The 21,401-nt window shown below is 43.4% G+C and overlaps 1 protein-coding gene across 8 annotated transcripts in view; it reads right to left on the bottom strand.

Annotated features, from left to right (window-relative positions):
- The window catches only part of ADGRB2 (adhesion G protein-coupled receptor B2), a 202,711-nt gene that overhangs the window by 73,874 nt on the left and 107,436 nt on the right, over positions 1-21,401 (bottom strand). For all 8 annotated transcript variants that reach the window (XM_039329614.1, XM_039329608.1, XM_039329651.1 and 5 more), the window contains 4 exons: positions 19,167-19,331; positions 8,521-8,685; positions 7,418-7,519; positions 3,813-3,919 (listed from right to left, as the gene is read on the bottom strand). In XM_039329614.1, the coding sequence (XP_039185548.1) occupies positions 3,813-3,919; positions 7,418-7,519; positions 8,521-8,685; positions 19,167-19,331 (539 nt within the window). The remainder of the gene's footprint in view (positions 1-3,812; positions 3,920-7,417; positions 7,520-8,520; positions 8,686-19,166; positions 19,332-21,401) is intronic.

The raw sequence follows: 21,401 nt of genomic DNA, 5'->3' as shown, positions 1-21,401 counted from the left end.
TTCCATTTTCTCCCTAAGGCAGTGGTTCTCAACCTTTTTAATGCCGCGACCCCCAACCGGTCGTAAGTCGAGGACTACTCAACCAGTCGTAAGTCGAGGACTACTCAACTGGTGCAGCACCGTTTGCAGAATGGGACTTTTGGTGGGCTCAGCAGGGCAGAGACAACCTGGACAATTCCTATTGGCTTTTGAAAGCCAATAGAATTAGACTCTATTCAAGCGAGTCTATTCTATTGGCTTTCAAAAGCCAATAGAATAAAAGGGAGTAGCACAGCTAAGGAAAAGGGGGGGAAAAATGGCGGACTGCGTTGTTTGGCGACCCCCATGAAATGGTCGTTCGACCCCAAATGGGGTCCCGACCCACAGGTTGAGAACCACTGCCCTAAGGCAAGATCTTTATTTTTCTCCCTACTTTTTAAGACCTGAATTAGTAAGATTGTCCAGGTAAGCAACTTTTGGCAACTCAGCTAAGGAGCACAAGCTTCCATGCTCAGCCAGATTAACACAAACCTCAATTTTCCCCTTGTGAGAATGTACTGAGGAATCAACACCCATAGGATTATACTGCTCAGCCAATGTTAATTTGATGAAATAATTCCTTACACCCTTTCCTTCATCTTTATTGCCAGAATATTTGTAGATATTCTTGTTGTTGTTGTTAATTGTGAAGTGGTGTCCGACCCATCACGACCCCAAGGTATTCTTATTTTCTATCAAAGCCTGAAGGAGAGCCAGTAAAATGGACTGAGAGGTGCTGAACTGAGAGAGGGGGGGGGGCAGGTTCAAGTCTTCCCTCATCTATGGAACTTCCTGGGTGACTTTGAACAAGTGTCTCTCTTTCAACCCAGCCTCCCTCACAGGGCTGTTGTGGGGGGAAATGGAAGGAGGAAGTACTATATACACTGTTTTGATTCTAAATGAAAAGGCAAGCTATAAACCTCACAAAAATCAATCTCAACACCAACTACCAGTGACTGATTGACCTAGGTTTCATGTGAGGATTTGAAAGAGGGGGACAAACCTGACCCTCTGCCTGTTTTTAAAGTTTGGGGTGTGGCTGTGGGTGAGAGTGTGCATGAAAGACAGAGCATCCGTGTGGAATTTTGAGGGAAATGGCGGGAAGGGGTAACTCTCCCTGCTCAGGGAATTCTGGTCTTGAACATCTGTGGAAGAGTCGACTTGTGCTTGGAATTAGCAAGTATTTTTTCTCCTTCCCGAGATCCAGGATTTTGGTACTATCTGGAGGCTTAAACACTGCCGCCCCCCCCCCCCATTCACTGTAAAGCTGGTTTTACAAAAAGTGAACCGAAAGCAAGCATGTTTATGGGTGTGTAGAGAAAGGAGTTAAGCTAGGAAGATGGCAGAGAGAAGACAGCAGCCAAAAAGACAGCAGAGAAACTCCAACCCAACATCAGACATTTCAGCAGGCTTCGGTGGTCTTCAGGCAGGAAGAGAAAAAACATCTCATATTTGAGGGGCTGTCATACAGAAGACTGGGGGGGGGAGGGTCCACCTATTCTCCAAAGCACCAGAGGGCAGGGCAAGAAGCAATGGATGGAAGCTTATCAAAGAGAGATCCAACCCAGGACTAAGGAGAAATTTCCTATCTGTGAGAACAATTAACCAGTGGAACTGCTTGCCTCCAGAAATTGTAGGTGCTCCATCACGGGATGTTTTCAAGAAGAGACTGGACAGCCATTTGTCTGGAATGGTAGGGGGTCTCCTATTTCAGGAGGGGGTTTGACTAGAAGTCCTCCCAGATCCCTTCCAACTCTTGTTATTAGGTATTCTGTCAAGTCTTGGAGCTGCGAGACCATGGAGAGGCAGAACTGAGTGACGGGGAAGGAAGAGAGTCCAACTGGGACCTGGAAACCCACAAAAGCCTGAAAGCCCAATCAAGCCCAGAGCTCTAAAAACTAGCATGGGGGGGGGGATGTAGTCCAGAGTCGCAGGAGGGGGGGGGTCTTTCCCAAGAGAGCAAAGAGACAAAGAAACTTGGAATCTCTGGAATGCAGAAAGAGGGGGAAGGCGGGCCCTCCCTAGCAATTCACAGGAGACAATAGTTATGCAGATAAATGCTTTGCTCCTGCCAGATTTCCGTCTATAGGCAAACGCAATATAGAAAGTAGACAGAAGTAACTCTGTGTGCCCATCCAGGTTCCTTGGACCTGACATAGCTCCAAAAACTAGGAGTGATGGAGGGGGGGGGGAGGACAAAAGGCTACCTATAAAGGAATGAAAAGGGGTTTCCGTGTGCAAAGGGACCGAGACTGGCTACAAGAGCTGAAGATTCTGTAGGGAAAAGGAAACATTTAAAGAGCAAAGAAAGAGTTAAGATAAGGAAACATGCTGCTACAAGCCTGGGAATAGGAACACTGAAACAGAACATAGAGAAAGAGATTTAGAGATTAAATATGAATAGAAATAGCTGTAAGCTGATAGCAACAGGAAGCTAGAGTCGCCTCCCTTCCTCCTCCATCCCTCAGCTCTGAGTGGTTTTACAGCTCCAGGACTTGATGATTTTTTTCTCGTTGCCTGAAGGCTACAGATAGTCCTCCACTTATGGACGGTCGTAGTGGCTGTTCAAAGTCACAACTGCCCAAGTTTTGAAGTTCTGACATCTGCCCCCTCCCAACAGCCATGTGACTGCACTTTACATTGTTTTTGCCAGAAAACAGCATTTACTTGTTTCCGGCAAAACAAAAAACAAAAAAAGCACGCCCATAGTGAATAATGGATTCATTTAACAACCATGATATTTGCTTCATGACCGTGGTGTTTATTTAATGACCGTGATATTAATAATAATAATAATAGTAAAGTTGGAAGGACCTTGGAGGTCATCAAGTCCAACCCCCTGCTCAGGCAGGAAACCCTACACCATTTCGGACAAATGGCTGTCCAGTCTCTTCTTAAAAACTTCCAGTGTTGGAGCATTCACCACTTCTGGAGGCAAGTTGTTCCACTGGTTAATTGTTCTAACTGTCAGGAAATTACTCCTTAGTTCTAGGTTGCTTCTCTCCTTGATTAGTTTCCATCCGTTGCTTCTTGTCCTGCCTTCAGGCGCTTTGGAAAATAGCTTGACTCCCTCTTCTTTGGGGCAGCCCCTGAGATATTGGAACACTCTGTCATGTCCCCCCCTTGTCCTTCTCTTCATTAAACTCGACATACCCAATTCCAGCAACCGTTCCTTATATGCTTTAGCCTCCAGTCCCCTAATCATCTTTGTTGCTCTTCTCTTAATTGTTAGCAACAATGCTGTTTGCTTTACAGCCAACACGAAAAAGGTCACAAAATCAGGCAAAATAACGTTATGGCCATCACTATTTATAACCAAAATGGTGGGTTCAATCATGGTCATGTCAAAGATTATCAGTGTGGCTGGGGGAAGTTCTTGCCTATGATTTGGAGATTTCTCCTTCCAGAGACTCTGCAGTCTTCCTGGCTTAATTTCTTTTTGACATACGAACATATGTGCTTACTTTCAGTTCTCTTTTAATATAACAACAACAACAACAAAACCCTCTTTCCAATATAGCCGTGTGGCTGTTTTAGCCCTCCTTTCTAGGTAGCCCCCAAACCCTGGATCCCAGGAGGGGAAAAAATTCTTTGCTCCTTCCAGTTCACATCTCGACTCAGTTCACATTGGATGTTGGCACTACTGCAAAAGAAAAGAACAGCTGGCTGTTACATATTTTATGTCTCTTGCCCACAGTCCTGTTCCTCCTCCAGCCCTTCTCTGAACCAGACAGGAGGGTGGGTCAGGTGGCACAGAAGATTTCCAAGTTGCCTTGCCAAAAATTTGCACCTACTGAAAGATGTAAATATCGGTACTCGTGGGAAATGCAGCGGGCGAAGCTGGGCAGGCTCCAGTAAGCCACACCGTGGTTGTTGAGCAGGCACTGTCGGCTGGCAGATCCTAAAAAAAAAAAGAAGCAAGTCATTGGTTAGTGCCCATCACTCAAGAGGCCAGAACATCTGGCCTCACCGAATTCAGTCACTTATTCCTCCATGGTTAGCTTCTGGAGCAAGGCCTTTGAAGGGACCCTTATGGGTTATCACCTCCCCTGCAATCCAGATGTCAACGAATTAAGAAACACTGACTCCCAGCAGGGAGGTGTGGAAATCAGAAATGTCAAGACAACAGCCACAACTTTATATGGCACCCACCATCTTGACTTCTTCTGAATCCCTGAGGACCTCTTTGACTCCTGCAGATCATTAGTGGGCATTTACGAAGAAGGCTTAGCAACAGACCAAAGCTGTTTTATGTTCCTCAGTTTTAAATTGGGCACATTCTTTTGCTTTTATGGCAGATAGGTTTAGCATGCCTTTCTCTGCCGGAATTGCCTTATTAAAGCATTTCTGGCCACAAATAACAAAATAAAACACACTATTGCCTTACATTTTCAACCCAAACCTCTTGGAAGTGAATGGAAGAAATGCCACTGAGACAATCTAAATTCTTTGGACCCAACGTGTAGCATTTTATTTGGGGGGGGGGGAAGCTTTTCAACTTCAAGTATAGAATAGGGAATGGTGGAAATGAGAATCTAACCCAACAGCTTTCGAATCCCCGGCCACTTCCAGCTTCTGTGCTAACACGTCTGTTGCCTTTCTAAATCATCATCCCCATTCTGACACATTACTGTGTCAGTAACGGTAACAAAAATATCTTTTCCAACTTTGCTTTCTTAAAGTGTTTATTATTTATTCTGTTTATGGCGCTGGAGAGTGCGAGAGTTTGAAAATGAGCAGATTGTGACCTCAATTTATGACCACAACTGAGCACCAGATTTAAGTGAGTTTTGCTCCAATTTGTCACAATTGGTTTTTTTTTGTTTACTTTTTTTTATTTTTAATCAACAAATCAAAACAAAGCAAAACATAACACACATACACACAATATATATACTCCTCTCCCTTTTTTTTACAGCGATTACGTAACGGTAATCTATTATTTACATTTCCCCCCTTATTCTTCTTTAGAATATTTGTCCTTATTGCCCCATTATTTCTTATTTACATTTTTCTTCTTTCATGTTCTACTTCTTACTAAGAATAATTCATATTATATTATTATTATACATTATTATACACATATTTTTACTTTTGACCTTTCCATATTTATTCTCTTCTATTATTTCTAGTCTCCAACCAGATATACCACTTGTTCCATGTTATATAATACTCCGTGTCTTCCTTTTCTTTTATCTCTTTTGTTAATTTGTCCATCTTAGCACAGTCCAGGATTTTTCTTATCACTTCTTCCTCTGATGGTATATTCTCATTTTTCCAGCACTGACCACAACTGAGCACAAGGTTTAAGTGAGTTTTACCCCATTTTTATGACCTTTCTTGTCACAATTGTTAAGTGAATCACTGCAGTTGTTAAGTTATTGACATGTGGATCTGGCTTCCCCATTGACTTTGCTTGTCAGAAGGTGACATGACCCCAGGACACTTCAGTTGTCATAAGTATGAGTCAATTGCCAAGTATCTGAATTTTGATCATGTGACCATGGGGATGCTGTAAGAGCAATAAGTGTGGGAAAATGGTCATCAGTCACATTTTTCACTGCCATTGTAACTTTGAATGCTCACTAAATGAACTGCTGGAGACTACCTATATTTCATATCACATTTGTTTTTCTTTTATTTATTAAATTTATTGCATCACCGTCTTACCACACGGCAGATCAAGGTTCCTTATTTATAGTACTGTCTCCGAACATTTGATTATGCCCTGTTTTTTTCCCCTCTTAGAAAATAGAAACCAACCTATTCCTTTTTAGCTGAAGCATGAATATTTCTGTTTCTTTATTTAATAGATTTGTAAAGTTTTTCCATCGATATGAGGAAAACTCCAAACAGCAAATGGAGATAAAACAAATGGACATCGCCAACAAATTCGGAGTGCTTGGGTATGGTTAGGACAGCACTGACTTTTCTAGGCTGCCCTATCTATGTTTCCTGGTAAAATACATGGGAAAATCCCATTGGGGGAAAATTCCACTTAGGGTTAGGGTTAGGTCACCATGAACTCATAGAGCAAAATGGACATCGCCAAAAAACTCGGAGTGCTTGGGTATGGTTAGAAGAGCACTGACTTTTCTAGCCTGCCCCATCTATGTTTCCTGGTAAAATACATGGGAAAATCCCATTGGAGGAAAATTCCACTTAGGGTTAGGGTTAGGTCACCATGAACTCGGAGAGCAAAATGGAGATCGCCAACAAATTCGGAGTGCTTGGGTATGGTTAGGAGGGCACTGACTTTTCTAGGCTGCCCTATCTATGTTTCCTGGTAAAATACATGGGAAAATCCCATTGGGGGAAAATTCCACTTAGGGTTAGGGTTAGGTCTCCATGAACTCATAGAGCAAAATGGACACCACCAACAAATTCAGAGTGCTTGGGTATCGTTAGGAGGGCACTGACTTTTCTAGGCTGCCCTATCTATGTTTCCTCGTAAAATACATGGGAAAATCCCATTGGGGGAAAATTCCACTTAGGGTTAGGGTTAGGTCTCCATGAACTCATAGAGCAAAATGGACACCGCCAACAAATTCGGAGTGCTTGGGTACAGTTAGGAGGGCACTGACATTTCTAGGCTGCCCTATGTTTTCTGATAAAATACATGGGAAAATCCCATTGGGGGAAAATTCCACTAAGGGTTAGGGTTAGATCACCATGAACTTGGAGAGCAAAATGGAAATCGCCAGAAACCTCAGAGTTCTTGAGTATGGTTAGGAGTGGGAAGCATTCTGAGGCTTTGATTTAAAAGAAAGGGTAGTACTACATCCAATTTTGGGGTTTATTTATGCATGGAATCTGCATTTCAATTGTATAATTCATCTAATTCCAAACTGATTTTTACTAAGATGGATTTGAATTTACTACAATGTGCAATTTTATTCACGTTATGTTATGTTGATTATGGTCTTTGCTAATCATTTTTAGCTTAGGTTTAATCCTAATTTTAGTCTCTTAAAATGATTTATGTGGTATATTTAATTATTCACAATGTTAATGGTTTTTAAGACCTCCCTGACATTTTAAAGTCCCCAGTTCATTTATCTGTATTATATTGTTTTACTTTTTTTATATTTCCTCTTGCATATGTAATTTTCTTTGAAGTATTCAATGAAGGAAACAAATTCTGATGTTGCACTCCAACTTCCATCTAACCCAGTCGCCTTGGCATTGATGGGACCAGCAGTCCAACAGATCCAGAGGTCATAAGGTTGGTTGCTATCAATGTCAACTAAAATAGTCCTCTGTTTTCAGAGTGAAATCCAATTTGGAAAAGGTCTGTCATTCATAAATCTACCTCTCCTTTTTCAGTTGTCCTCTGTAGTGTTTTAAGCTCCAGTTTGGGGAACCTACATAGTCAATCTCTACCCAGATATCTACCTACCTGTAGCATTGGAGGGGCATTTGTTGTAGACTGTTTCACCAGCTGAAGCTTTCTTCCAAGTCATCAGGGCAATGGACTCATCCTTACACATCTCATGAAAGGCTGGGAGGAGAGAAGAGGGAACAGGTGTGGCAGCAGAACAAATACAGTCACCTAGCAAAGTTAGTCCAAAGATACGATGGTGGGGAAAAGGAGAACAGACACAGCAGATGTGATGGTCTATCACCAAATTAAGGATGTGCAGATGAATTATCTCATATTTTTTCCTACCAATTCTCATATCATTGGAGGGAGCAAAATATGCTTTTAAATTTATTTTCAAAGGGAAGAGATTTAGAATATATCCCCAAGGATGAAGCTGTGTAAGGTACCTGAGAAAGATCTTGGAAAACAGGTGGAAGGGGTGCAGACTAAGCAACGGTCAGATAAGAGACAGCTGAACCCACAGAATAAAAGTGGGTGGGGCAATTGTCTCAGAATGGACCCTCCCTAGTATCTTGGACCATAAAGGCGAAGTGGGAGAGATGTATTGATGTATTTTCAGACTTGCAAGATTCTGTTGATGTAATCTTACAATAAAGATAAAGCTAAAACGTCCGGATCTGCCTCTTATCTGAAGTACCTCGCAAGATTGACAACCTGCATCAACTTGCCTCTATGAGATGACCAAATGGCCACAGACACTAATGAATGCCCACTCACGCATCTCGTAGGAGGAAAGCTGTGTTAGCATAAGATTGCAGGAGGGGAGGGGGAATAGGAGTCTCATAGCATCTGTTCAGATTTTAATAAAAATTAAGGTAGAACAGGTGCTACCAGACACCTCCTGATTTCAGTCCTTCACTGGACGGTCCTCTTTCAATTCTGCGCAATTTGCAATTTCTACTCCTCGGGCATTTCAGATGTATGGACTTCAACTCCCAGCATTCCCCAGTGAGCATGACTGGCTGGGGAATTCTGGGAGTTGAAGTCCACACATCTTCCATTTGCCAAGGTTAGGAAACCCCACATTAAACTGAACACAAACCAGTAGAACACGATGCGGGACAATTCTTCTGCCCATCCCTCTCTCCGGGAGGGCTGGCCTGCTATCTTCCAAATACCTGGGCATTTTTTCTCATTGCAGGTCTTCACTTCTTCCCCACTGCCCTCACAGGGGTAGTCTTGTGCGCCTGTCCCCTGGCACATCCGGAAACGTTTCTGCCAACCGGCGTCACAAGTCTTGGAGCAGAGATTCCATTCACTCCATGGACCCCATTTGCTCGCAGCTGCAGACAAAGGAGTGGAAGGTGGAGAGGATTAGGAGCGTCTCAACCCCTGTTATTCACACATTTATTTGTGTAGCAAATGGCATCTACAGAGGTCACACAACATACATCACTAATAATACACATTATATATACAATACAATATAAGTTTAAGTAGAGCATCAGCAAGTGTGCGTGTGTGTGTGTGTGTGTGTGTGTGTGTGTGTAATGTATAGACATTACAATATACAGGATAAAATATTAAGGTAAAACCATGATAAAAACTATGAGCCTTGGTGGCGCAGTGGTAAGAATGCAGTACTGCAGGCTATTTCTGCACTTTGGCAGTTCGATCCTGACTGGCTCAAGGTTGACTCAGCCTTCCATCCTTCCAAGGTCGGTAAAATGAGATTATTGGGGGGGGGCAATATGCTGGCACTGTAAAACACTTAGAGAGGGCTATAAAGCACTGTGAAGCATTATATGGGTTTAAGTGCTATTGCTGTTGCTAAATATGGCACCATAAAGTCACAGTAGGGCAGATGCTATAATTCAATAACTAAGGAAGCTAACCATCTAACTGCTTCTGGTGTGGCTGTGATGAGACTATCCCAGGTGCCCTGAAATTTCCTGAGGAGAGATTCTCAAATTATACAGTATGTGCACCACAGTCACATTGCAGACTTTCAACCATTGCCCACTTAAAGAGCTTTGACCTAGTTCTGGCATGGCCTGCCCTGATTCTATTCAGGCAGGTCCATATATTTGGGGGTAGCTGCATTTCTGGAAGTGGTTTCCTTGGATCTGCATGATCTGATTGGTTATAGTTATTAAAGCTGACCCATTTTAATTGCCATTCTTTGTCTAGATCATAAGATTGTGGTAAGTTACCCCAAACCAGTTCCCTAGATGTCAGCTTGGTGTGAAGTAGAGATTATTCACACGTGTGCAGAGATATTCTCTTAATTTGCTTTCCTCTTAGCTGGAGGACCAGCTAGAAAGGCCAGGAAGACAGAAGGACACCTTTTGGATCAGAGGGGTGCAACGGGGCTGGCTGATAATTGCTTTAATTAAATAGACCACAAAAGATGAAATCCATTTATCAATAATTCAGATCGCGTTTAAACTACAGGGGTCTCTCTTCTCACCTGCGGTTCTGATCACAAGGGGTAACTTAACAAATGGAATTTATTTCCTATCCCTCAGGTGGTATTCTGTTTTCCTGGATACACCTTTATCAGAGCCAGAGGATCTTGAAGTATAGGGCAATTGCCCCCCAAAAATAAAAAAAAATGCAACAGCAAGAAATTTTAGAATACAATCGCCCATGAACGTTTGGCTATTTCTCAAGACAAGAGTTGGGCTTGAGTCTCTCACATAGGCAAATACTATAGTCTCCCCAAATTTCTTATGGCAGTGGACCACTTTTTTTGTCTCAGATTTTGTTTTGGAAGTATACATCATCCCTCATGTCCTGGTACATGAAGAATGTACCAAAATTAATCTTCTTTGGAGGAAGGTGATCCATAGCCAGAGTTCCTCTAGATGACACCATAGGAAGTGTCCTGCCCCTGAAGAAGGGTCATTGGTTTTCTTCACTGGGTGTCACCCTTTTGAGGTTGGCCAAGTCAAGAAACAGACACCATAGAGATGCTACTCTATTATTGTAGCTTCTTTGTGTAGGCAGCCATGGATTAACCATTAAGCAGAATAAGGTTGTGAGTAGGATACCAAGGGACTGGAGGGGGAAAAGACCACTAGTTCCTCTTAACTGGTTGAAGCTCATCAGAGAGAGATCCAACCTAGAAATAAAGAGGCAGTGAGAACAATTAATCAATGGAACAGCTTGCCTCCCAGAACTGTGGATGCTCCATCACTGAAGCTTTTATTGGACAACCATTAATCCAGGATGGTATAAAAATTCCTGCCTTGGACAGGGGGTTGGACTAGAAGACCTCCAAGGTCCCTATGCTTCTGTGAACCTTATCTTTCACTACCATACTCAACTTTAGTTTTCATTACTGAATGAGTCTTAATGTCTTGTCAGTTAGGCTATGGAAGGGATGACAGGCACCAGTGATAGGCTGGGCTTAAAGTATGGATATAAAAAACATCTAAATACCATTCAAGAGATACAATCAAAAAACTAAAAAGAAAACAAAAGGACCAAAATACCCCTCATTGACTATCAGCACCGTGATAAGGAGGGATTAACATCAAGATTAACACTGGAACAACAATCAAGCAGCAACAGGCAAGGAACTACCAATTTACACATACAAGCTAACAATAAACAACTTCTAATCAAGGAATCACCAAGACCAGGGATAGGCAACCTTGCCTCTTTTATGGCTTGTGGACTTCAACTCCCAGAATTCCTGAGCTAGCATGGCTCAGCTTGGAAACCGCTCCCTTTCCCCTCAGCATGGCTGGCTCAGGAATTCTGAGTTGAAGTCCACGAGTCATAAAAGAGCCAAGGTTGCCTACCCCTGACCAAGACCATTCCCACAAACACTGTCAAGGCAAGCCACTTGTACACAGAGAACAAACCCTGCTCGCTTCTAGCACTGATGATGTTACTTGGTTGGGTAATGAAACATCTACAAGAATACAATCAAGCTCAGAGAGCATCAAGGACCCCACATCAGTGGGCCTTAATCTGACCCTGGTTATAGGGTAGGACAGTGATGGCGAATCTTTTAGAGATTGAATGCCCAAAAACCACCACCACCCCATCCCCGCTGGACCACCCACCACTTCCACGGCCCACCACAGATCACCCAAGCAGCCAGAAGCTCCATGGTGGCCACGTCCTCCACCCGCACCCTACAGCATCATCTGCACGTGATGGGGTGCAAGGGTGGAGTCTTGTCCCTACTGCCCGGCTACCATGTCCTTGGCTGCACAGCATTGCGTGGGCCGTGCCCGGAGGCGACTCTCCTCCGGAGGGCTGCTGGTGAGGAGGGGGCTGTGGGAGGAGGCAGGGCTGGGGCGACGGTGGGTGTGCCCACAGAGAGGGCTCCGAGTGCCACCTCTGGCACGCGTGCTATAGGTTCGCCACCACTGGGGTAGGATAATGGAATCATGAAATCTTTTACTACACAAAACCAAGGCCAGGCTATTTTGAGTTTCTTTCACCCATCTCTATCATCTTTTTTATGCCTTTAAGGTCAACTCCAAATTCCTTTATTCCAGGAATGACTGATTGATTTGTTTCTCTGGCAGTTGACTGTGGTCTCTTTGCCTACTGGTAAGGGAATACCGCAAGCAACTATTCAGTTATCTTTTCGCCTCAGGAACAATCCAATGGACATCTAATGCAAAAATATGGTCTGCTTCCATTCCAATGCTTAGAAGCGGCTCAGTTTAATGCCGAGAATCATTCAGATACACAAGAGGAAACATCCTTCATGGGTAGATACCTTGTGCGCAAAGGAGCCTTTGTTAATTACATTTATTATGACACACCACTATCTTTTTCTCGGCAAAAATTGCAAAGGACTGCTCCACACTTTCCTTACCTGATCTCTTAACATTTTGCTCGACTGAAACATTGCATGTTCCAGCCAGGAAATTATATTTTTTTAATGCTCCCCAATAAGCATTCAACAAAAGTCATCGTGCAAAAATGATAACACACCGGGGAGAAAGCCCGTGCTTTCCTGTCTTCTTTTTGGAGTGCTAGCTTTAAAAATGTAGGGGTCTTGCCGTGACATCATCTCATCATCTCTTGCTGCAAAGGTCTAGGAGAGGAAGGGGCAGCTTACTCAGAATGGGAGCTACAAGTTGCTTTTTGTAATGACAAAGATCTCATGCAGCATAAGATACTAAAGAAAGGGGGGGATCTCTTTTTTATGGGGGTTTAAATTTTTAAAGTGGTCAAGAGTATTGACTCTGGGCAAATATACAGGCACTCATTCCAGTCCTTAACTAGACCACTCAAAATGCAAAATCCTTGGGCTTTTGGCAGCTGTGAATGCATGTTGAATGGATGTTGGGGCTGGGAACAGCCTAGGGTTGACATCAGGTTTTCAGCAACTGCTTAAAACTTTTTTATTCCAAGCAGGATTTCCTGGGGAGCATTTAGCAAGATTTATTGAGAAAAACTAGATGGAGTTACAAGAATTCCCAGCAACTGAACCATTTCCCATTTAGAATCAATCTATCTCCAGTTAGGCTGTAAAGACTCTTTGATTTTCTTTCAAACAGTCTCCTGATGATCCAGCAATAATAGAACAGAGTTGGAAGGAACTTTGGAGGTCATCTAGTTCAGCCCCCTGCTCAGACAGGAAACCCTATACAATTTCAGACCAATGTCTGTCCAGACTCTTCTTAAAAACCTCCAGTGTTGAAGCACCCATAACTTCTGGAGGTAAATCGTTCCACTGGTTATTTTTTTCTCACCGTCAGGAATTTTTTCTTTGTAGGAAGGTGGGTCTCTTCAATGATCATTGGGAATTTGGCGGGTTTCATAACAAGCCCTTCAGTCCATAGCAGTCTGGAAAACATCTTCTAGGAAATATCCTACCATCTGATTTTGCTGAAGGTATAATAAGTCCCGATTCCTTTAGAATGTGAACTTCTTGGTCCTGGAAATAGTTTTGCTTCAGTGGTCCTTGGGAAATTCCCATTGCCCAATCTCCTGCTTCACAAAACTTTTAAGCAGATGCAAAGTCCTCCCATAGGAAAATCTGTCAACCATCATCATCATCATCGTCTCCTGGACTCAAAATCATAAATAGCTACAATTTTGATCCGGCAACTAGTCCTTTTCATGCTGGCGCAAGGAGGCATATGAGCCTTGGATTTCCCGGTGCAAGAGGTTCAGTTTTGGCCTCTCAAGAAAAAGTAGCCTTCCTGGGCATTTAAATGGTAAAGGTTTCCCCTGGCAGTCAATGTCTGACTCTAAGGGGCAGTGCCCATCTCCGTTTCCTAGTCAAGTGAGGCAGCATTGTCCAAAGATGCTTCCGTGTGTCAATGATGCTAACATTGGATGTTCTTGCTTTGACAATATATGGAGATGCAGCTTTTTCCTTTCTTATGCCTAACTCTTAGAATTAGATAATACAGGGGGAGGAGGAGGAATGTGATGGGAGTTAGTTAGACATAACAATATTGTAATACTGTGTGAATTCAGGGCTTTTGAAATAAGAGATGATAAGAAATGGCGGGATGGAGTAATGGAGGGAAAGTCTGCATTTCAAACTAATTGGAGAATGTGATTTATGACTGTAAATTAGAGGAGGGAATTGTGCTTTGATACTATGTGTTCAGGGGAGGAGAATTCAATATTTCGGCTTCAGCTATGTTAGTGCCGAAGCTATGCTACTCCAATAAAGATTCTTTAAGGTAAACAATGCCTCGAAGTTCTTTGAAGAGTTTCATCTGTCGGAACCATGACACCATGGTCATGTGGCCAGCGTGACTATATGCCAAAGGGGCTCAGAAAGTTGTAAGCTTGGCCACTACATCCCCTGTCCTGATCATTACAAGGACATATAAGCCATAATAAGTGCCAAATGATTTTAAGAAGGCTACCTACAGGAAACCTCAATAGTCCTCTATAGAATAATGGATTCAGGCATTGACGGAGACAGTTTCTCCTTGATGCACAGGATCAAAATTGAATTCTCACCCACATCTTGGCTCTGTGTCTAGGCACAACCTATCAAGCAATTCACAACCAAAGCTGTTAAATTCTCAATCTCATTAGGTGGGTTTCTTGCAAGGAAAAGGGGATTTGATAGCTGGATATATGTACTTTACTCCCATTTATTATTGAGCATATGAAGACAAAACCTCCCTGCTGCCTTTGATTCTTTTTCTAAGAGTTTGTTGACTGGAAGTGTGAGGAGGTTGCTTTCTATTTAGAACAGTGGTTCTCAACCTGTGGGTCGGGACCCCATTTGGGGTCAAACGACCATTTCACGGGGGTCGCCAAACAAGGCTGTCCGCCATTTTTTCCCCCTTTTCTTTGGCCATGCCCCTGGCACCCAGTGATGTATAAGTGGTTGGGGGGGTCACCACAACATGGGGAACTGTATTATGGGGTCGCGGCATTAGAAAGGTTGAGAACCACTGATTTAGAAGATACAAAAGGAATATCCATCCTTTCTTCTTTTGCAATATCTGAATACATCCCTTCCTTTTCCCAGGCTAATTCTATTATAAGCTCTTTTTGACAAGACACTCCACTTCTTGACTTTCCGCTTGCAGACCATCTTTCTATTAATGTTCTGCAATTATGATAAAGGTGCCCCAAAGCAACTCTGTTCCCAGCTAAAATCAAATCTTTAAAAATCTGGATTCTGGTCTTATTTCAGATGCAGACCTCACATAATCTGAGAAAGGAACGAGGTGACCATCCAATCACTGGAAACAGGAAGAGACAATGATTTACCTTGCAGGATTAAGGACAGCCTACACAAACACACCAAATAATCTCCAAAAAAGAAAGAAAGAAAGAAAGAAAGAAAGAAAGAAAGAAAGAAAGAAAGAAAGAAAGAAAAGAAAAAGACGAATAACATTAATCAGAGAGGAAGAACGTAAGGGAGTATTTCTCAACCTCCCACCACTGTGTGGACTTCAACTCCCAGAATTCCCCAGCCACACATCTTAAAGAGGTGGATATTGAGAAACGCTGACTAAAATGCTGTGGCCATCTCCAAACCCAGCTGTCACTCTTCAGTAAAAACTGGCAAATGAAACTTGATTCTGAGGGAAGAATCTGCCAGAAGCAGCTCAAAGCCATCTGTCATTCCTGCCTGATGGCTGTCATCTCCAAACTTGCTGCATTAAGACTTGTGATTTTACAAAGAACAGCTGTTGCTCCAAACTAATTGTTAACCAGGACTTGCTAAGCCTGTAGCCCAGGGTTTGGACAATATTATGCCAGGATTCTGGGGCATAGTTTGAAATCGGGCTCATAAAAACTGAGAGGTGTACTATTTGCCAAGGAAAGGAGTCAGGATTTTGAAATCCTTACAGGCTATCTTCTTCCCATTTGCTGCCATCTAGGTCAGCAATCATTCTCCAGGCATTCCTGATGTAGCAAGGAAGACTTTGGGTCCCACATCATGGCCACTCCTTAGCAGAAGACTTTCCAAGATCAAAGCATGGCTGAGTTTCAGTCCTCATGAAAACATTTCATGACAGAGTTAAAATCAGGGGTCTTCAAACTTGGCCCTTTTATGACTCCCAGAATTCCTGAGCCAGCATGGCTCAGCTTGGAAACCTCTCCCTTTCCCCTCAGCATGGCTGGCTGAGGAATTCTGGGAACTGAAGTCCACAAGTCATAAAAAGGCCAAGTTTGAAGACCCCTGGTTAAAAATCTTTCTCACTGCAAAGCTGCTGTTCTGCCTTCAGATGCAGCATTTAGCAAAGCTTACTTCTGCTTAATGCAGTTGTAAGTCCTCAACTTACAATAGTTCATTTAGTGACCAAAGTTAGAATACCACCGAAAAAGCGACTCACAACCATTTTTCACACTCACAACTGTGGCAGCCTCCCCCTGATCACAGGATCAAAATTCAAACCCGTGGCAACTGGCATGTACTTATGACGGTTGCAGTGTTCCGGGGTCATGTGATCCCCTTCTGAGACTTTTTGTCGAGCAACGTCGATGGGGAAGCTTAACCGTGTCACTAATTTAAAAACTGCACTGACTCACTTAACAACTGTGGAAGAGAGGTTGTAAAATGGAGCAAAACTCACTTATCAGCTGTCTTGATTAGCAACAGAAATTTTGGGTTCAACTGAGGTCATAATTTGAGGACTACCTGTATATTTTTGGCAACAACTGGACTTGGATGGAGCCAGAGAGATTTAGGGGTTAATATAACGGCACAAAATATCTTGAATTTGGAACATTTTGGACTGAGCATTGAAAGAGTTATTTTGAGCCCATCAGTAAGTGTTCCATATTCAAAAGATGTTTTCCCTCAGGTTCAAAGTAGCCAGGGCCAATTAAGAAATAGCTCTATTCCTATCACAAAACACCTTCAGACTAATCAAATGAACTTGTTTTAAATTGCAAAGAGATCATTTGCCACTGAAACGACTATTCTGAGGTCAAAACAAGGTGGTTTGGGACGTCAAACAATTCAGATTTGACATTTTGCATATGGCTCGTCTCTAAACTCAACCAGTGAATGTCTTTGGGCCAAATGTTTTTTTTTTTTTTTTTTGGTCACACAAACTTATCTCACACCTGTGGTTGGGAGAATAAAACAAGAACTGGTGCCCCATGCTTACTTGAGCTCATTAAAACAAATGCTTGATGAAAGTGAAATAAATAAATTAAATTCTATTCATCTCTCATCCTGGGTGAATTTAAAATGCTAGCTAAATGCTATCTCTTTTTCTGCTGTTTCATCTCAGTTGCTTTGTTTGTTTGTTTTTAAAAATGCCTGTAGGCCAAACTGGCAAATCAGCTTGGTAGTATTTAAAAAAAAAAACAACAACAAAAACCTCTAAATAAATCCCTGCTTTTGCTTGACTGGAGACTTCATTTTCCTCATCAAGGTCCTGAGATCAATGAGACAGTGGGGAAAAGCTGTTCAAAAATTATTTGTTGAATTCAGCAACCTCAGACTCCTTTAAGAGATATATCACCTTGGGCAGTGAAGAAGAAACGGTAAAGTTGTAGTGAGAGAGCAACAACTTCAGGAAATGGAAATCAAATATTTATCAGATGCTTAGTCTTAGAAGGAAGGGGTGAGTCAAAATCTTCAACGTGCTGGTCAATCAAAGCTGGAGAATGGTTTCGTATGGTCAGCGTTTGCCAATTGCCTATATTGGTGGTATGAACCACCAACTTCCTTCCTGTTTAAAAGGGTACTGAGGACCTTACCCAGATGACTCCTGGTTACCGCTTTGACATGGGACAAACCGTGAGGTGTTGATTTCAAACACTTGAGAGTTTATGCCTAGTAGCACTTCCTGAATAACAAATTGACTGAATGATTCTTCCCGTGAGAAATTAGGAACAGGCTGAAAAAGGAGCGAAAGGGAGATGGAACATCCATTGGTCACCTGGCTCATAAAGACAGAGTTCCACAACCTTTGGGGATTGGGGGGCAGGGAGGAAAGAAGGGATGGTTTCGTTGGGGATGTGTGAATGTATGCTCACGTGCACGTGAATGAACACCTGTTGTTCGCGTGTGTGGGGCCGTGAGTGCTCATGCAAGTAGGGCAGCAAGCATCGATGACGCTCGCGCAAATGGGGCTGCAAACACCCGCAATGCTCGGATGAGAGGGGCAGCAAATGCATGCAACAGCTGTGTGAATGGGGCCACAAACACCTGCGACGCTCATGCAGTTGCAGCTACAAACACCAGTGACATTTGCGCAAATGGGGCTGCGAATGCCTGCAACGCTCGTGCGAGGGGCTGTGCACACGCCTGCACTGACCAGCCACTCATGTGGCCAGGTGGCCAGTAGGCAGTGGCCCGGTAGTGGGCTATGGCCCACAAGCTGGGAAACCCTGTCATAAGAGGCAACTTGGCCCAGATGGAAGAAACTTTTCAAAATCAGTGAAAGAAATTCCACCTGACAATAAATGAGGGCTACAAAGCCCTCTTGCAGTTTCCAAGAAGCTGTATTTATCCAAGACTAGCATCAGACATGAGAGCCAGTTTGGTATCGCAGTGAGTTATTAGGCTAGAATCTAGAACAGGGGTAGGCAACCTTGGCTCTTTTATGACTCATGGACTTCAACTCCCAGAATTCCTGAGTCAGCATAGCATAGCTGACTCAGGAATTCTGGGAGTTGAAGTCCATGAGTCATAAAAGAGCCAAGGTTGCCTACCCCTGAACTAGGAGATCATGACTTCCAAATCTACCATAAGCATGAAGCCTGCTGAATGCTTTTTAGGCCAGTTGTTTTCTCTCAGCCCTGAAAAGTCAAGAGAACTGCAGGGGCTTCCCCAGGCAATCTCCAAATGGAACGGGACAACTCGCTGTAGCTGACTCATCCCAGCCGTTTTGCTTCAGGGCAACTCGCCATGGCCAACTTATCGTGGGACAATTCAATGCGAGATAACTCAATAGAGGGACGGGAGGGACAAGTGACTCCGTGCTCTGGCTCACCCCAGCCTTGAACACTTGTAACTTGAGAAGGTTCAAACCTAAAGCAAGGTTTGCTGTAATTCACTTGTCCCTCTCTTGAGTTATCTCGCATTGAATTGTTCCGCAGCAAGTTGGCCGTGGCGAGTCATCAAGGGTGAGTCAACCATGGTGAGATGCTATGACAAGTTGGCCGTGGTGAGTTATCCTGGACCTGTCTCCAAGAAGTGGACCCAACAGAACAGAATGAAAAACCCAAAAAATCATTAGCGATACCTTTCTGCAGCCTGTAATTCACGCTTCCTCAACCTTGCTGGGCTGCGTGGGGGATGATATGCATAGCCAAACTGGTCACACCCGTCTGCCATTGTGCTGGGTTTATCCCAGGCCTTTGCCTGATTTTTTTTAAAGACAGTGAATAAAGGTAGCTCCCTTACCTGAACATTCTGGATTGTGACACTCCCTGGCATCAGCATGAGCTCCTTTGCACTCTGCCAAGCCATGAGCCAAGACACTGCATTTGCGGGTTCGCTGCTGAGTCCCATTGGAACATGTCACTGAGCACCGGCTCCAGGATCCCCAGTCCAGCCATTGGCCTTCCACTGTCACAAAAAAGCACAAGCAAAAGTCCTTTAATGAAGGATTGAGTAATTCAAGATGTTCTTCTTTCAGTTCAGACCATCATCATCTCCATCCCCTTTAGTTCCCAAAGTAGGAATCCCTCATGAACCTTCTCCTCAAACCTATCTTGAGCAGAATGAACAACAAGGTGGTCGAGATCAGGGGTAGGCCACCTTGGCTCTTTTATGACTCGTGGACTTCAACTCCCAGAATTCCTGAGGCAGCCATGCTGAGGGGAAATGGAGAGGTTTCCAAGCTGAGCCATGCTGGCTCAGGAATTCTGGGAGTTGAAGTCCACAAGTCATGAAGGGGCCATATTCCCCCATGCTGGCTCAGGAATTCTGGGAGTTGAAGTCCATGAGTCATGGCCATAGTTCCCCATGCGGACTGAGGAATTCTGGGAGTTGAAGTCCACACATCTTCAGGCTGCCAAGATTGAGAAACAGTGGCCTAGGCCCTAGGCCAGGGGTAGGCGACCTTGGCTCTTTTATGACTGGTGGACTTCAACTCCCAGAATTCCTGAGCCAGCCATGCTGAGGGGAAAGGGAGATGTTTCCAAGCTGGCTCAGGAATTCTGGGAGTTGAAGTCCACCAGTCATAAAAGAGCCAAGGTGGCCTACCCCTGGTCTTGATGAACCACTGTCTGAGTTCTACAATGTATTTTCCTTCAAAGAAGAACGATGCAACTGAGCAGGCTCCTACCAACAACCACATCACGCACCATGAGAAGGGGTGAAAAATAGGCAGAAAAATCCAGTGACCAACATGATGTAAACCAGACTTTTCGATTCATGGTACACCGTAGTTTACAGTAGTGCTTCTCAACCTCAGCAGTTTTAAGATGCATGGTGGCTGGAGAAATTCTCGGAGTTGAAGTCCACACATTTTAAAGTGGCCGAGCCTGAAAAATGCTGGTTAGGTCATAGTTTCCAGCTTCACATAGAAGAGAGAGATTGAAATGAAGAGAGGACAGAGTTACGAGTGAAACCTACTTCGTAAGGACAGCAATCTCTGAAATGTTTGAGCATAGGAGAAATATAAAAATATATAAAATATATAAAATAAAATAAATATTTAAAAGTAACTAATCCTCACTGTTTATATATGGGGAGGGCTGTGGTAGCAAGTTCTGCCTAACCTTGTTAATGAGCCGAGGTGGCGCAGCAGTTAGAGTGCAGTACTGCAAGCCACTTTAGCTGACTGTGTTCAGCAGGTCAGCAGTTCAAATCTCACCGGCTCAAGGTTGACTGAGCCTTCCATCCTTCCGGGGTAGGTAAAATAAGGACCCAGATTGTTGGGGGCAATGTAAATATATATATATATACATTGCTTACTGGTGTACACCGCTTAGAGAGTGCTTGCACTTAAAGCGGTATATAAGTCTCATAAATAAATAAATAAATAAATAAATCCCCCCCTCCCGTGTTTTATCGCATTTGTTAATGTTTCAACTTTAATAACAGTTGCCAGGTGCAAAAGACCAGGACCACGTGTGAGGTTCCAACTAAACTGATTTACTGCTTATGCCTACGTATGTACAAGAATCTACTCAGTTGATGGATAACAGTATTTTGGCACTAAGTAAGGATTAACAGAATTCAAGAGGGGTTGGATTTAGTCTGTTTGTGGCTACATAGAGACTCTGTGCTGATTCCTCTTTTGACTCCACCCCAGGCTCTCCTTCTCTACGTTGGTCTCTGAAGGTCCCTTTTGGAAGGGGGGGGGGTTTCACGGACAGGTTTTTCAGACAAGATGCAAAAGACTGACAGATAAAATTAGGGTGCATGCAAACTGAAAGTATCTACTGAATAAAATAAGCAGCTGATGGTGAGAGATTACAGGAAGGCTGGAAAGGAACGGAAGAGAGAACAGAGAACAGCAGACAACACAATTGAGGGCTTATCTCATAAATGGCTGCTCAGCCCAAGCGGGAAGAAATCTGCTAAGAGGCTTTTCGAAGGATTCAAAAGAATCTCTGCCTTAATGGACTTAACTCGTTATAAAGGAGTCTGAGGATTCCTTAGAATTTGGTTCTAGGGTTCTGCATTGCC

Source organism: Crotalus tigris, unplaced genomic scaffold (genome assembly GCF_016545835.1).
Source record: "Crotalus tigris isolate CLP2741 ecotype Arizona unplaced genomic scaffold, ASM1654583v1 scf7180000017614.5298720, whole genome shotgun sequence".
Lineage (NCBI taxonomy): Eukaryota > Metazoa > Chordata > Lepidosauria > Squamata > Viperidae > Crotalus > Crotalus tigris.
This window is presented reverse-complemented; position numbering and strand designations above follow the sequence as displayed.